General features: G+C 38.0%; 2 protein-coding genes and 1 long non-coding RNA gene across 4 annotated transcripts; 2 read left to right on the forward strand and 1 right to left on the reverse strand.

Annotated features, from left to right (window-relative positions):
• Positions 1 to 357: 357 nt before the first annotated feature.
• LOC103405845 (peptidyl-prolyl cis-trans isomerase CYP18-1) lies at positions 358 to 2,297 on the forward strand. Its single transcript, XM_008344860.4, has 5 exons — positions 358 to 456; positions 590 to 664; positions 1,145 to 1,306; positions 1,458 to 1,616; positions 1,876 to 2,297. The coding sequence occupies exons 1-5, from the start codon at positions 454 to 456 to the stop codon at positions 1,957 to 1,959; spliced, it is 483 nt and encodes a 160-aa protein (XP_008343082.1). The 5' UTR covers positions 358 to 453; the 3' UTR covers positions 1,960 to 2,297.
• Positions 2,298 to 3,519: 1,222 nt separating this feature from the next.
• Positions 3,520 to 7,598, reverse strand: LOC139190472 (uncharacterized). The gene is made up of 5 exons (XR_011574707.1): positions 7,456 to 7,598; positions 6,464 to 6,535; positions 5,415 to 5,477; positions 4,344 to 4,407; positions 3,520 to 3,732 (listed from the first exon to the last, which is right to left on the reverse strand). It is a non-coding gene; the product is annotated as an uncharacterized lncRNA (long non-coding RNA).
• Positions 7,599 to 7,879: 281 nt separating this feature from the next.
• LOC103405855 (uncharacterized) lies at positions 7,880 to 14,178 on the forward strand. 2 transcript variants are annotated; one of them, XM_008344872.4, is made up of 13 exons: positions 7,880 to 8,329; positions 8,552 to 8,721; positions 8,802 to 8,905; positions 9,122 to 9,202; positions 9,566 to 9,669; positions 9,769 to 9,855; positions 10,726 to 10,928; positions 11,510 to 11,711; positions 11,795 to 11,845; positions 11,945 to 12,043; positions 12,149 to 12,208; positions 12,349 to 12,473; positions 12,795 to 14,178. In XM_008344872.4, exons 1-13 carry the CDS (start codon positions 8,114 to 8,116, stop codon positions 13,996 to 13,998), a joined length of 2,706 nt encoding a protein of 901 aa, XP_008343094.3. In that variant the 5' UTR covers positions 7,880 to 8,113; the 3' UTR covers positions 13,999 to 14,178. The 2 variants fall into 2 exon arrangements, with proteins under 2 accessions (XP_008343094.3, XP_008343101.3); XM_008344879.4 differs by having other exon boundaries at positions 12,352 to 12,473.
• Positions 14,179 to 15,500: the final 1,322 nt, after the last annotated feature.

The following is a 15,500-nucleotide window of genomic DNA, read 5'->3' on the forward strand; positions in this document are numbered from 1 at the left end:
AATTGGTGGTAAGCCACAATTATCCATCATTTTCGGCGGCTAGGAAGACCAAGTGGCCCAGTGGTAAGAGCACGGACTGCAGTTCCCAATAAACAAAAGACGTAGGAGGTCTAGGTTCGATGCTCCGAGCTGGTGAGTCTATTTGACTATGACCATGAACATGATGAAATTCTTCATAACCTCCTCGGGCCCAGAAAGGGGTAGATAATTGTGGCTTGCCACCAGACCACGGACATGGTGAAAATTTCCATAGCTTCTCTAGACCAGGAAATGATAGATAACTGTAGTTTGCCACCAGTGGTCCATTAAAAAAAAATTCATTTTAATGACAAAGTACAACCCCATCATGCTTAAGAATAATCAAGTGTACAAACCGACACTGCAACCCCTTGAGCAGATATAAATACAGCCGGAACAGGAGCAGCACAACACAACACAAACTCCTCTTCCGCAATGGTAAGTATTTCTCCGCCTGATTCCGTCCAACACCTTCGCTTCCGTAAAATTTCTACTTCGAAACGGCCCGCCTTCCTCGATTTCTTCCCCTTTCTTTTTTCTGCTATTTGATCATTTTTGTTGTGTGTTTCAGTCGGTCACTCTGCACACGAATCTGGGCGACATCAAGTGCGAAATTTTTTGCGATGAGGTCCCCAAAACCGCCGAGGTCAGTAAACTAAACTTTGTAACCTGAGGGTTCTGATTCACTTTCTGTTTGTTTCCCGGGAAAATTTTATCTGGGCTTTGTTTGATTGGGACTACTACTGGAAAATTTTATTACGCCTGAAATTTATTGTTGAATTTGTTGGGGGAATGCTTGTTTGATTTGAATATTGTTTTGTTAAAAATCAAATCTTTAATATTTTATGTATTCAAAACAATTATGTTGGATTGCCCAAAATTTCGTTTCTGTAAGTTGTTTATGAATCGATGTGTTATTTGAAACGTTCATGGAAGACTTGCCCGACTGCTTTGTTCTGAGTGCTGTATCGTTGATTTTCAGCTAAGAGTGTGCTGGATTGATGCATTGCATTGTTAACACACAACGAAGTCGTATTTTTTGGCAGTAAATTAGAGATACAGAAATGCTGTTTTGTTCATGGTGGTGATACCTTTGTGCTCACTCTCGTGTTTATTTTCGATACAGAATTTTTTGGCATTATGTGCCAGCGGGTATTATGATGGTACGATATTTCATAGAAACATCAAAGGTTTTATGATACAAGGTGGAGACCCAACGGGTACAGGCAAAGGGGGGACGAGTATATGGGGCAAGAAGTTTAATGATGAGATAAGAGAGTCTCTCAAGGTAATCATGTTTTGAAGCTTGAGCTTGCTGGGTTAAGCTCGGTTTTATTACATTGTCTCGAGCGGATATCTTATACCATCGGTCAATGGTTTGCTCTATTATGCAACAGTTTATGCCTAATTGCCATAATTTTCTCCGTGTTTTATTCCAGCACAATGCAAGGGGGATACTATCAATGGCAAATAGTGGTCCCAATACCAATGGAAGTCAGTTCTTCATCAGTTATGCAAAGGCGGCACATCTAAATGGGTTGTACACCGTGTTTGGCAAAGTTATACATGGGTTTGAAGTTCTTGACATCATGGAAAAGGTATGTGCTAGCTAGGCCAAGATTCCGTTTGTGGAAATAAAGTTAAATTTGGCATCGTGCAGCTTATGAATTGGGATATTGGTTCTTTCAATTCATCTGATGTTAACCTTTTTTTTCTTTAACACAACTGTTCCTCCGTGATATATGCAAAAGATATCAAGTTGAATTGCCAATGTTTGATTTGAGTTGTTCATTGTCTTTGGCGTTCTTTTTGTTTTCCCAATATTATTATATCCACCGGTGTTTGGGATTTGTGCAGACTCAAACTGGACCTGGGGATCGTCCTCTTGCTGAGATCAGGCTCAATCGAGTGACCATACATGCTAACCCGCTTGCTGGCTAGCGTCCACTGCTGACCAGTGGACATCACACTCTCTGGAGGTCTTGTACTTAGGACGTACACTAGCAATCAGACACAGCTATATGTTTCACGAGCACTGTCATCACCAGTAGAATATGTAATTTTGGTCGCTTCGTAACTTGATTTCTAGATCGAGCATTTTAGTTATACTGTTCTGAACTTCTGAGAGATGCTATTTCATTTTATGATAATTACGCTGTCGATGTAGGGTTTAACTTGAAATTAACAGAGCTTGTACGTGTGTGTTTCTGTTGGACCCGAGCTTTTCCGGCTCCTAATGAACAAGCATTGTTGTCTTGGGTTGCAAGAATGTTTGACAATTTTTCTGTTCTTGTATTGGTAATTTGTGAAGCATATGCATTTTATTCTAAAGGAAAATGTGCACAATGGCAACCGAAGCAGTTGGAAATGTAACTTGAATGCAGCAATTCAAATTCCTAATGTAAATATTCTTTTGGGCTAACTGCTTCGCTCAAGATTTCAATTTGAGGTTTTGAAATTGTATTAATTTACAATTGTATTATGCCTTTTAAGTTTAACGATTCTTCGTGAAATTGATGACGTTGCAAACGTGGGTTGTGTAAGCTACACAGGCTACTGGGACCAAAAATGTATGATGGGCTGTTTTCGAAAACAAGACATTGATTAAGGAGATATTGAAGCTTCATGACGATTTAATTTAAAAAGGGCTAGATAGTCCAAATGACGGCAAACACAACTTTATGAGAATTTAAAACTTATGGTGCAATGTGGTTACTTAGTACTACAGTTTAGTGGTATTTCTTTTCATTTGTAAGTGAGAGGTTTTAGGTTCGATTCTCGCGCAAAAGCGAATTTGAACTAAATTATTACTAACCCTTTATGAGACTAAAGCTCACCCTCACCCCCTTTATAATAGATAATATTGTTTGTTCAAAAAAAAAAAAAAAACCCTTATGGTGCAATGTGACAAAATTAGAACTTTGTAACTCATTTTGGAAAAGGGACATTTTGACATGGACACCTCATTTTGGAATGTTATAGACTAGACATCTCTTCCTTTTTAAACTTTGATTCTAGTGGTATTTGACACGCCTCGATCCCGATATCTGGGGGACATCGAGATGGCCACATGCTGGCTGACACCCAAGGGTAACGCAAGCCATTTGATGAATGCATATGCTGAGAACATGTGAAACATGCATGTAAATTTCACGCGAACGACGCAATGTAATACTCTAACATAATCCTTATAAAATAATATAATAATATTCATTAAATTCAAGTGTGCCCCTTCTTAATCTAAACTCTCTATTCCTTTTACATACCCCGTTTTTCACTCTATCTCTCTTATTTCAGTGCAGACTTCCTTTCCCCTCCTTTTGCTATCAACTTTTCTTTGTCATTTCTTTAGTCATTTTGTTATATTTTCAAATCTTTCATGCTTAACTCTTACCTTGTATTCAAGTGTTTGAGTTTGTACAATGTTTTTAGTTCTTTGTACTAAATTTGATTGGTTTTCCAAATGTGCAATTTACTACAACTTTTCATGTTGTGAGGCCCCTCCTCACATAAAATTCTTGCTCTGCCACTGATATTATTCAACTGCCAACAATGATAATGATAGTGATAATGCATGACATGTTCAGAGCATACATCTAATTCAGAATACAAGCGGAATGTGCTATTACAATGATGTCAAAGCAGAAGGGATGACACGATGTCATTGGTAGGGGAATGCCTCGTAGCTCGGATCGTAAGCCTAGTTCCTATGTCCTGAGGGGGCGCAAAACAAACATGAGTGGACCAAGTTGATATATAAGTAGTACAAATATAGTTATTCAACAACATACTAACCCCCAAAGTTTATGAAAACTAATAGCATAATATGTAATAGGTTTCCTAAAACCCTAGGATACCATAAAACATTTCATAAAATATATATCATATCTAGTGTGCAAACTAGTGGTATCATAATTGCCCAAAGGCTCTCCATCACGCGCTCGTAGGCAGGACATAAGCCCGTAGACAGGATCGTCACGTGCCCGTAGGCAGAATATACGCCCGTAGGCAGGACATACGCCCGTAGGCAGGACATATGCCCATAGGCATAACAATGACCACTAGATACACACAAAAACATTGAATATAATTTTTCCAACATAAGTACATATATCTCAAAACATCTTCATAGTATATAGTCATCCATCATATATACTACAAAGAACATAAATTCGATAAAGTATGGTATTCCAAAATATTCTCAGTAAAGCATGATAATCATAAAGTGTAAGTCTAATTTATTCATAAAACGTAACCATTAAATCATGCTTTTCATGTATGCATTTCTACTATTAAAATATGCATTTTAGAAGGGGTCCACTCACAAATACTCCATCGTTGATGAGTCGTGCGAAATAGGAAGGACATAATTGCTGCTAATAGTCACACCTAAGCACATAAAGAGTCCAATTAATAAAACGCAATCATAACGATTGAATTTTGGGAAATGAACGTCAGAAACGAATTCAGGACGTCGAAAAACATAAAGGAGGACCTTAGGTACCCCCCATGTGCCACATCACAATTTAACGTCAATTTTTATGTCAGTCTTATAAAATATTATGTAAAAAACATAAGGTGGGAGAGAATTTATAGAGAGTACTACTTTTAAGAAAGTCTGGTTATCATTTCTCCTTAATATACTATGTGAGTTCAATATAAGAAAAATAAAATGCTAAATAGACTTTCTCAAAAATTGGACTCTCTACGAACTCTCTTTCACCTCATTTTTCTTACACAATTCCATGTCAATATTATAAAACACTAGCCTCTCCGCACGCGCTCACACGCATGCGAGAGGCCTTTTTTAATCATGGGCACTACGAGCTCCTTAAGATGTGTTGTGGTAGTTGTTTTCTTTCTCATATGGCGTCCTAAAAATAAAATACAACATACAATTACAAATAAATGGTATTGGAATATAATTAAGTTGGGTGTAAAATGGGTGATGAAATAAAGACTCCCTATATGCGCAGAAGCACATTCAAAGAGATTAGGAAAAAATAAAGGTAAAAATACTTCAAGGAATCAAATAATAATGTAAGAGAATGAATTAAACAATTAATCTATGACATTACGTTGAAGAGTAAGAATTCATATATATATATATTTTCCTTACAGTACCACAAAATACACTGACTTTTATCAAATTTGTGTGAACAATTTATCTTATTAAATATTGCTAAAGATGGAGCTGATAGGGTTTCTGGCTTCATAGTATGTTACCTATTATTTCTTATATATATCTTACCCTTTCCCATTCCGCATGCAAACTGCTTTGTCAAATTTATGCTACCACAATTGTAAGAACTCAATTTAAAAACAAACTCCATTTGAATGAAGCCACCTATTAAGAAATCAAATATTATTCTGATACACATAAACTATGGACTAACCTGGGAGCGAAGATTATTAGTTTTATCCACCAACAACTCAATATTCTCACTGCGATCAAGAACCTGCAAAACATATGAATTTCGATAACTAAAAATCGATCCACATTTACGTACATGTAATTAGAATGGAAAAGAAACACGAATAGTAAAAAGGAATTAAAGTGAGAAAAGTCAGAATGACTATTCTCCAAATGAAACAAGCATCAAGTTCAACAATAATCGTTCCATATATAGATTTCCCTATAAGAAGGAGAGGGAGAAATAAATCATTCAGTAATTGAAAAGCATATTACGAACTTAAATGAAAACCCTAAATACTCTATAGCCATTCTACGATAGAAAATTTACTGCTTTTATCTTGTCTTCTCTCACGTTCAAAACTCTATAGCCATTCCAATTGGGAGGCTTTCCCTACTTTAGAAAGGGTGAAGCTTTTGGGGGAAGCCTTCCAGAACTATCGCTGGTCTTAGGTTCCAAGATCAGCCAATATGGCGGCAGATGCTCTTACGTTGCGTGATTGTGCGGAGCTGTGTGATGTTGTATGGGTCGATAGGCCACCAGCTTCATTGGTTTTTGTTTTAAACAATGATGGTCTTCCTTGTCCTCATTAGTTGTAGGCGGTAGTGTCGGGGGTGACGCTTTTGCTTAGTTGAAGCGTCTCTATATGTAACTCCTTACACTGCCTTCCTTACTTTCTCTTGTCTGTTGTTTGCCTCTTCGTAGGCTCTCTTGTTTCCTCTCTGGCCTCTGTGCCCTAGAATGCACTTTCCTTGATCTTCAAAAAGAAAACTCTATGGCCATTCTACCAAAGGAAAAAAACTCTATACCCATGTTTTTACCTTTTTATCCCTCTACGTGGTGGTTTTGTTTTGCTAGAAGACTACAAATTGAAATATATATATATATTTTTAAATCTGAATCATATAAGAGTATTTTTGGATTATGGTTATTTCAAAATTTTTGCCTTCTGGATTTATATACATAGAAGAAGAAAATATAATAATAGTAAATAATATTATAAAAAATCCAGGCAAAGAAATATTGCATACCAAGAAATTGAAAGAAAGTAGGATAAAGAGGGAGATCGTGAGATTTGGCCTTAACTCATCAAAAGCTTGGAACTGCAAGAAAAATAATAATCAATAAATGGTTGTTATAAGCACATGAATAAGAATGCAGAGACTATAAATAATTAGATAGAATCTCACACATAAAGGATAAAACAATAAAGAATTAAAGCCAGAGAGATTTAGTGAGATCGTTACTATTTTTAATCCTGTCATACGGTTACAAATATATAAAAATTGCGAATATACAAACCAATGAAGTGAAACACCACTTTCTTATGGATCTGCAACATTTGACGTAAAGGGAGAATTAAAAAGTACCATCTTCCGATCCCTCATTAAAACCAAATCCTTACCAAATGGCCAGAACCTCCACGCTGTCACCTTCACCGCCCCTTTCTACGTACTACGGTAAAATGCCCCAAGCGCAGCAGATTTTTTATGGGATTTTATTGAAAAACTTGTTCCTGTGGAACTTCATGATTAGGGGATATGCCTGCAATGGATGTCTGTTCAAGTTTCTGGTTTTGTACATGAAATACTTAGTTTTGGACAGAAAGCAGACAATTTTATGTACCCCTTTGTTCACAAGGCGTGCGGTGAGATTTTGGCGATAGAAAATTGGGAGGAAGGTTTCAATTCATCGTAAGTTATTTGCAAAACCGAGTTGCTCCGTCGTAGAGATTATTCAACTCGAGTAGGAGGTGCATGCTCAGCTTTACCAAGTAAGGTTGTTGCTGCTCCGGAAATCGGGGTTTCACTGCCCACTGCAGCATGCTTCTAATCTCACCTCGATCACTGCCGTTTTAGAGTCGCGTCTGAATCCATCGATGGATTCCTTCCAGATTTTTTCCTCTATATTTTTAGCCGTAATTTAGACTTCAAATTCATTCTTGATAAGACATGATGGAGAAAGAAATCAATGCCAAAAAGAGCAAGAGAATAGAAGAAGAGAAGAAAATAAAGAAAAATACCTGAGACTGAGACGATTGAGTTTTTGCGTGGTGGATGGTGGAAGAAAGAGAGAAACCGAACGCAAGTGCTCATAGCAATTCCAAACCAAACCACGTTCATCTTCTCTCTTGTGTAGTAATACTGGTTTTACCATTTTATCCTCATTTTCTAAACTTTTTTGGATTTTGATTGTGAAGGAAACAAATGGCAATATTGGATTTTTATATGTAATCTATATCTATCTACATTATTGTCCATCATTTTTTTTTTTTTTGTGATAGAAGATTAAGTAGTCTTTTTACCTTTTTTTGATTGACAAAAATTATTTTATTAATTAAAAGAGATATAGATATAGATAGATATAGATTACATATAAAAAATAAGATGATGGAGAGTCTACGAAGAGTTACACTTTAAAGGAGAGAGGCTCTCCCCATATAGACTATGCGAGCTGGTGTGAGTAAATTTGTATTATCCGTTTGGCTTCCTCAACACTATTAAATCTCAACTGTGGCAAGTCATTAGTATTTTGCACCGAGAAGACCCAAATCCCCAAGTTCCAAACTTTACAAACTTCCCAACTCACTCTCTCCGCTCCACCCTCCAATCTCTCCTTCTTCCCCCAAATTTGTTCATAATTACTTAATTAGGGTCTCCAAAAACCTCCTGCGTCCTTCAATGTCTGCCGTAGGCGAAAGCGAGGTCTCCTCCAAACCCACTCCAGTCAAACCCAATGTCGCTGCGGCCACCACACCTCCACAAGCCTCCCAGTGCACCCGCCAGTTCATCACCTCCGTCGCCTCCAAGATCGCCTCCCAGCCCCTCCAGAATTACGACCCTGGCGTCTGGGGCGTCCTCACCGCCATTTCCACCCAGGCCCGCAAACGCAACCAGGTACCCTGCATTTCGTTCCCCTCTCTCTGGGCATTGTTATTTTTGTTGATTCTGTTTGGTTGTGGGCTCAAAACATGAACTTTGTACAAATTATTAGGTTTAATTGATTGCTGATCAAATAATTGAACTTATTGAGGCTGTTCTGGTTCTTTATTATACGCTGTTTTCGTGTAGTTTTTTTTTTTTTTTGGTTAAAAACGTGAATCAAATTTTTTATTGCAGGGCATAAACATCCTGTTGACTGCGGATGAGCATTGGATTGGTCGAACCGTGGACGATGTACGTTTCCAGATTGATTCGACTGCGGTTAGTGGAAGGCATTGCAAGATATACAGGAAGAGGGCTGCTAATGAAGATACGAAGCATACATCCGTATGCTTGAAGGACATGAGGTTTATTATTGTTATGCGTTGAGATTTTTCAGTTTCGCAGTCAACTTATAAAATGAATGATTGAATTGAGATTTTTGCAGCACAAATGGGACTTATCTTAACTGGATGAAGTTGACAAAAGTTGGCGCTGAAGCTGAAGTACGTCATGGAGATATTATATCACCTTCAGCACCTCCTCAGCATGGTAATACTACAGTGGCCAATAACCATCTTGTAGTCTAAGCGGCACTTATGAGAGTAACACCCTTTTTATTATTTATAGGCTTCTAAAGTAGAATTTGAGGAGTTGTTAATTCTTAGTATTTGTATAGAGATATTGTTTGTGTTTTATAGTTTGTAAGAAGCCCCATAGTCTCTACGACAGAATGTTATTGATCTTTTAATCTGTCTATAATTACAGATCTTGCATATGCATTCGTATACAGAGATGTTTCACTGTCCAGTCCCAGTACAGATGGTGCATTTGCAAAAAGAAAAGCAGGTATATTCATGACAATGTATTATGTATGCTATAATACTGTTTATATTTTTATTTTCTTTTAATGAGCTCATCCGGCTCTCAGATTTGGATGCTGAGTACTTGTGGTGTTTCTATAATTGGTTATCACATCTTTCTTGTGGTTGTTGCAACTCGCAACCATGGAATCAATCAAGTCTTTCAGGGGACACTGCTCATTTGCAAAATACCACTATAATAATTATTTTTACTCAGGTCATAATAGATTCATAGATCTGATGGTGTTCATGGTTGTGAATGTGGCTCATTTGGACTATTTAATATTACTTGTTCTTGAATGTGATAGCTCTCATTATTTTATTGACGTATTTTCTCTTTTTAGTACAGAGGATTTTGTCACTGATAATAAGAGAGTTAAAGGGATTGGCATTGGTTCTTCTGATGGTCCTATATCTCTTGATGACTTTCGAAGTCTTCAACGGTCAAACACGGTACCTTATTGATGATATTACAGTATTGATTACAAATGAAGAACTGATGTGAAATGATGATGGAAAGTCAGAATAATTAACTTCCTTTTGAAACTTCAGGAATTGAGGAAGCAATTAGAAAACCAAGTTGTTACAATTGATACACTGCGCAATGAGACTCGTCTGGCTGTTGAGTGTCATGAAAACGTATGCTCCTGGTGACCTGTGACCTCTCTCTATCTCTCTCCCTCCCTTCCTTATCCTCTCTCTCTCTCTCTCTCCATCCTTTTCCATGAAACAACCATGCCTGTTTTTGAATCAATACTTGTAAAACAAATTAATCAACAATCAAACAAGCAACCAAACTACCAGTGACCAAATTGAAATTAGAATACTAAAAAACGTACTTAAATTCTGAAACAAATTCTGGTGGTGTGGATAATTTTGAAACAAATTGAGGTATGAGATTGGGCCAAAATTGAAATATGGGATTGGGGAGAATTTAGGGTTTGAGGAATATGGAAATTGGGTGAATTTTGAAAGGTAGAATCGGGTATTGGATCGGGAAGAAGGGAGACCTGCTGGCTGCTGGGGTTTATAAAAAAAATAAATAAAAAGTAGACTTAGCCAAAATGAGGTCATTTTGGGCCAAGTCTTTATAAATAAATTATAAAACCCTTCTTCTTCTTCGCACGGTCGTCTTCTTCGTGAAGACGCCGCTGCAACACAGAACCGGAGCCAGGTTTCCAGTAAATTTCAAATTTCAAGCAAGATTTTGGATTGCTGAAGGGTACTGGGAACGCCCAGTCAAATGCCTCAGGCGTGCCTCGGCTACCTAGGTGTGACCCGTTGAAGCCTAGGCGAGTTTCCGCCTACTCAGAACACAGGCGAAATTGCTACCGCCCGGCCTCGAAGGCCCCCTAGGCATGCCTTGAGGCGTGTTTTTTAAAACACTGCTTTGAATACATTGAATTGGTATAAGTGAGTGCATGTTGGTGCAGGTTGACATTCTCTGTGTTATTCCTTGACAAGCAAGGTACGTCAATCTACTTACAAGTGACATGTTTTGTCCTGCAGGAAAAGAAAGAACTGAGAGAATTGGTGGCAAGACCTTACCTTGATCAACTCAGTGAGTTGCAACGTGGTCTGGAGATTAAACAGAAGGAGCTGGCGGAAGCTAATAGAATATATGCAGAAACAAAGCATGCTATCGAAGACCTTAATGAAAGGCTTGGTGCTTCTGTGCAGTCATGTTCTGAAGCAAATGAAATTGTGAATAGGTAAGGCACTTATTATTTGGTCATGTGCTTGCCTATTGAGTGTATATATTTTCTTTTCAATGGAGTCTCTTATTGTATTAGTATTAAGTAATAAGCAATATTGTTTGAGTAGCTGTCTCCCATGCTTTTCTGGCTAGCAGTTCAAGTAGCTTCCGCTTATAACTTTTACTTGATTCTACGTCGTACACAAATCTAAATTTCCAAGCTTTCTGAGCCAAGGCATGGGAAGAAAATGGATACTTTGTTTGGGTGGCCAGCTTTTTCTGATAAGGGTGTTGTGGTGATTGGTAAAAGCACTGCAGGAACTTGGCATTCACAATACATTCAAATACTAAAATATACACTAACTTTGTTTCCTATACCTGATATGGCTGTAGCTGGGATGGCTATTATCTTTTCTTGCTTAAGATATATCTACTTATTAACTTATTGATATCATGCTTCATTTGAGCATGTCTATGCCTGACTTGTTTTGTCAAGAACAGTGGTGACTGATTCTCTGCCCACCTTAGGTTGCAGAAGTTGAGAGAAAATTTAATTTATGTAGAAAGATATAGTGATAGTCTTATCCTTGTTTGTAGTCAGAAAGCATCTATAGCTGAACTCAAGGCACAGTTGGATGAAGAGCGTGCTCAGAGACAAGAAGAACGAGAAAAGGCTGCAGCAGATTTGAAAGCAGCAGTGCAGAAAGCTCAATCAGAGGCTGAAGAGGATTTAAAACGAATTTCTGATGATGCCACAAGACGACAAAGAGAGCAACAAGAAGTAATTAATAAGCTTCAGGTATGAATGCATTTATAACTTTCGTATATGATATAATGTTTTGATTGTGTTGAGGAATGATGTATAGAGATTTGTGGTCTCAGGAATCAGAGAAAGAAACATGTTTGTTAGTGGAAACCTTGAGAACCAAATTGGTAATATTGGCACTACCTTTATATTTGTACATGCTGCATAATTAGATACATCGATTGAATCATTGGAGGCCCTTGTCTTGATTCCCCTGTGTTCTGCAGGAAGACACTAGGCAAAAGTTGGTAGTCTCTGACTATAAAGTTCGCCAGCTAGAAACCCAACTTTCCGAAGAGGAGTCAACCTCTGAAAGTCGAAAAATTGTAATTATGCTCTTTCATGCCTGCTTAAATATTTTTGTAGTTATCTTCACCTGCAAATAGCTGTTGAAGTTAAGTTCCTTACCATATTGGGGGATGTTTGCTTAGAGAGTTGAAGAACTTGAACATGAGATGAGAGGACTGAGGAAGGAGCTTGAGAGTGAAAAGGTAGACATGAAAATTTTTCTTTTGCCTTCTACAGTGTTGTAAATGGTACAACACGCTAAATGTATCCACTTGTAGGCAAGGTTTCTGTAGGCATTTATCTTGTTACTTTTTTAAGCTGACATATTTCTTGCTGTTGGTAGCAGGCAGCTCGAGAAGAAGCATGGGCTAAAGTTTCTGCACTTGAACTAGAGATAAATGCTGCTATGCGAGATCTTGATTTTGAGAGACGAAGGCTAAAAGCTGCCAGAGAAAGAATTATGCTTAGGTAAAGATGTCTTTACCTGTAGGAAATTTCGTTGCATGGTAGCTTAGTTCTTGAGTAATCTATTTTTGCTTATGTTTTCTAACCCTTTCTTCCCTGTTATGTCATTGCTAAGCACGTAAAACTCTTTGTGGATCAGCCCCCCAAGTTTTCCAATTGTAAAATAATTTTTGCCCTAGAATCAGTCAGTTCTTTTCAAATGACACAAATGGAGGTCCATTTTCTGTGTTTGTGTTGGGGAGGGGTGGGGTTGGTTACTTTTTTTTTTCAAACGCTGAATTTTCTTAGAACATTATAAACCGTGAAGATATGCTTTTCATACAGGGAGACACAACTAAGAGCATTTTATTCCACAACCGAGGAGATTTCTGTACTGTTTACTAAACAGCAGGAACAGTTGAAATCAATGCAGAAGACGCTGGAGGACGAGGAAAATTATGACAACACATCAGCAGATATTGACCTCAATGTGGTTATTGATGACGTAACTGCACCTGAAGGCAGAGGAAATGAAGCAATCAGATACCATAGTAACATTACTGCCAAGGCAGGGTCAGCTACAACATCCCAGAGGTCTTTCAGAAATCAAGTTGTAACTTCTAGTGATGAAATTAGTGTGACCGAGAAACATGACTGTGATATCAGAAGCCAAGAAGGTCAACATACCGAAGAGGCAGAATTTACAAGTGCAGACCTTGGTGTCAAGGGTGCCTTTGGTTCTGAAATTGATGGTGTTGGCACAGCACCCATTATGGAGGGAGACGGCATTGACACCGAGCATGTTCCTGAAACTGAAAGCCTTGGAATCAATGGCGAGCAGAATATTGATTTGAATAGAATTGTCACTTTAGAAGGGGATACAATGCAACTTGATGATGAAACCAACGTACAAGAAAATGATGAGCAGGTTCCAATGATTTGTCAGCAGCGTCACTCACAATCAAATAGCCCCCAAGACACTCTCAAAGGTATGGAAGATACCGAAGCCTGTGGTACGATCAGGACAGCAGACCTTTTAGCTTCTGAAGTTATTGGTAGCTGGGCTTACAGCACAGCCCCTTCTGTGCATGGAGATAATGGCTCTCAAAGAAGCAGAGACAACAATGAGGAAGGTGCTGCTGCACCACACAACTCCACCGATCAGGTGGCCGAGAGCCAAAGTACTCCATCTTCTGATGCTGTTGCCAGAAGACGAAATCTTGAATGTCAAGCACCCAATTCCTCTTCACCCGGATTCCAAATTAGTAAACATGCCCTAAGTGAAATGATTGGGATTGTTGCTCCGGACTTAAAAGAACAGTTCGGTGGTATTGTAGATGATAGTTGTGATCATGCGAAAGAAAAACAAGGTTCTGCATCCGACTCAGATACTGAGAGCTGTTCAAACAATGAAGAAGATAACAGAACTGATGCCAAAAGCGGATCAATTTCAGATTCAGAAACCGAGGGCAGTGATCGGGGTGATGAAGATAAAAAATCTGGTGATGCAATGGATGAAGATGATCAAGATACAGAAGATTCTCTTTAGATAATAGGCGTATATGGGAGCACAAGTACTCCAACACCTATCTGGTTCGGACTGGTATGACCTGTAACTACTCCAGACATATCTGGATTTTGCGTCTGTCTTTTTGTTGCTCTTGTAGTTACGTTCACGGTTTATATTTGTAGCTTTCCTTTATACCAATTTCACAAAGAATTTTGTTTCTTGATTTGTTTTCCTTAAACTTGGGAGTTGATGTTCATCGAGGCTCTAGAGTCCCCTTCCCCAACTCTGGACTGAAAATTGAACCCTAGAGAGATTCAATCCACCTTCCCAATCACATCCCCTCGTGTGACGAGGCAGGTGATCGCTTTTTCCCTGAGGAGTTAATGGATAGGAACTTCCCTATCCCAGTGTTAGCGTAGTACTGAGTAGCTCTTTGTTCCGGTGTTAAGTGTCTCATTTTCTATCTCTCTCTTTACGTGATTATTCATGAGTTATGTACTCGTGTATACTAAACAACATGTTGTTCAGAAAGTCCAATGTTAGTTGCTAAAAGCTGGCTATGATCTCGAAGTAATGAGCTTTTTTGGCTTAGAAGTCAGAAGCAGTGAGTTTGTCAACCAAGTAGATAATATTTTTTGAAGTAAATTTGTCAAGGCCAGCAATCAAATACATCTTCCCACTAGGCACAGTCCTAAATGCTCTTCCTTCTGCACCCTTCAATTATTAGATGTAACTTGCTCTCTCTCATTGAGCAAGACCCCAAAACCTAATCTTGAAACTTTTGTCTACATCCCACAGAGAAATTTATATGTAACTGGAATGTTGAAGTGACGATATTCAAAGTTTATTACGCTTCACCTTGTATCTTAACTTACGTGCATGAATCATGTCATCATTTCAGAATATCGTCACACACACTAGCATTCTAGTTGTACGTAAGTTCTATTTAAATGTTACTCTTTGTTTTTGTGTTGTTTTTAATCCACGTTTGCATTTAGATTGGGACGAAAAGTAATATAATGTCGTACTTTCTTAGTGAAATAGTACTCCATAAAACCTCTTATTCGTCTTAGCCAAATTACAGTTTTGGTCCTTGTAGTTTGAGTAATTTTTCACTTTACTCCCGTAGTTTCAACTTTGGTAATTTTTGTCATGTAATTTTCTTGCATTTTCAATTAGTTCACAATCGCTAAACCCATTAAAATTGAGAACATAAATTTGACGTGACATCACATGCATGTTTTATGTATAGGCATCTGTTCATCTGAATTGTGGTTTCGTGCACACTCTCAAAAAGTCACAACATTTTGAATGTTGAAATAGCCACACATGAGACATGTGAGTGCTCTCTTGACAAATTTTAATCTATAATTTTAATTGAGACAAACTGCAGAAGTAAATAAGGCCATAAAAATAAGGGTCTCACCACGTGTCTACAAAGATGATGAAAACAAGGAAATGCCCTCTCATCGGTTATTGTAGTTAATACGTTGTTCTATGGAGTTTTAAGGTAAAAAATATAGAAGAAACATGTATTTCCA

The sequence above is a fragment of the Malus domestica genome, chromosome 02 (genome assembly GCF_042453785.1).
Source record: "Malus domestica chromosome 02, GDT2T_hap1".
Taxonomy (NCBI): domain Eukaryota; kingdom Viridiplantae; phylum Streptophyta; class Magnoliopsida; order Rosales; family Rosaceae; genus Malus; species Malus domestica.

Excerpts from the sequence above, each read along its gene's own strand:
- LOC103405855 (XM_008344872.4), top strand. The coding sequence starts at position 8,114 with ATGTCTGCCGTAGGCGAAAGCGAGGTCTCCTCCAAACCCACTCCAGTC. Across the intron at positions 9,203-9,565 it reads ATTTGCAAAAAGAAAAGCAG|AGGATTTTGTCACTGATAAT; the intron begins GTATATTCATGA and ends TTTTTAGTACAG. Across the intron at positions 11,846-11,944 it reads AAACCTTGAGAACCAAATTG|GAAGACACTAGGCAAAAGTT; the intron begins GTAATATTGGCA and ends TGTGTTCTGCAG.
- LOC103405845 (XM_008344860.4), top strand. Across the intron at positions 665-1,144 it reads AGGTCCCCAAAACCGCCGAG|AATTTTTTGGCATTATGTGC; the intron begins GTCAGTAAACTA and ends TTTTCGATACAG. Across the intron at positions 1,307-1,457 it reads AGATAAGAGAGTCTCTCAAG|CACAATGCAAGGGGGATACT; the intron begins GTAATCATGTTT and ends GTTTTATTCCAG.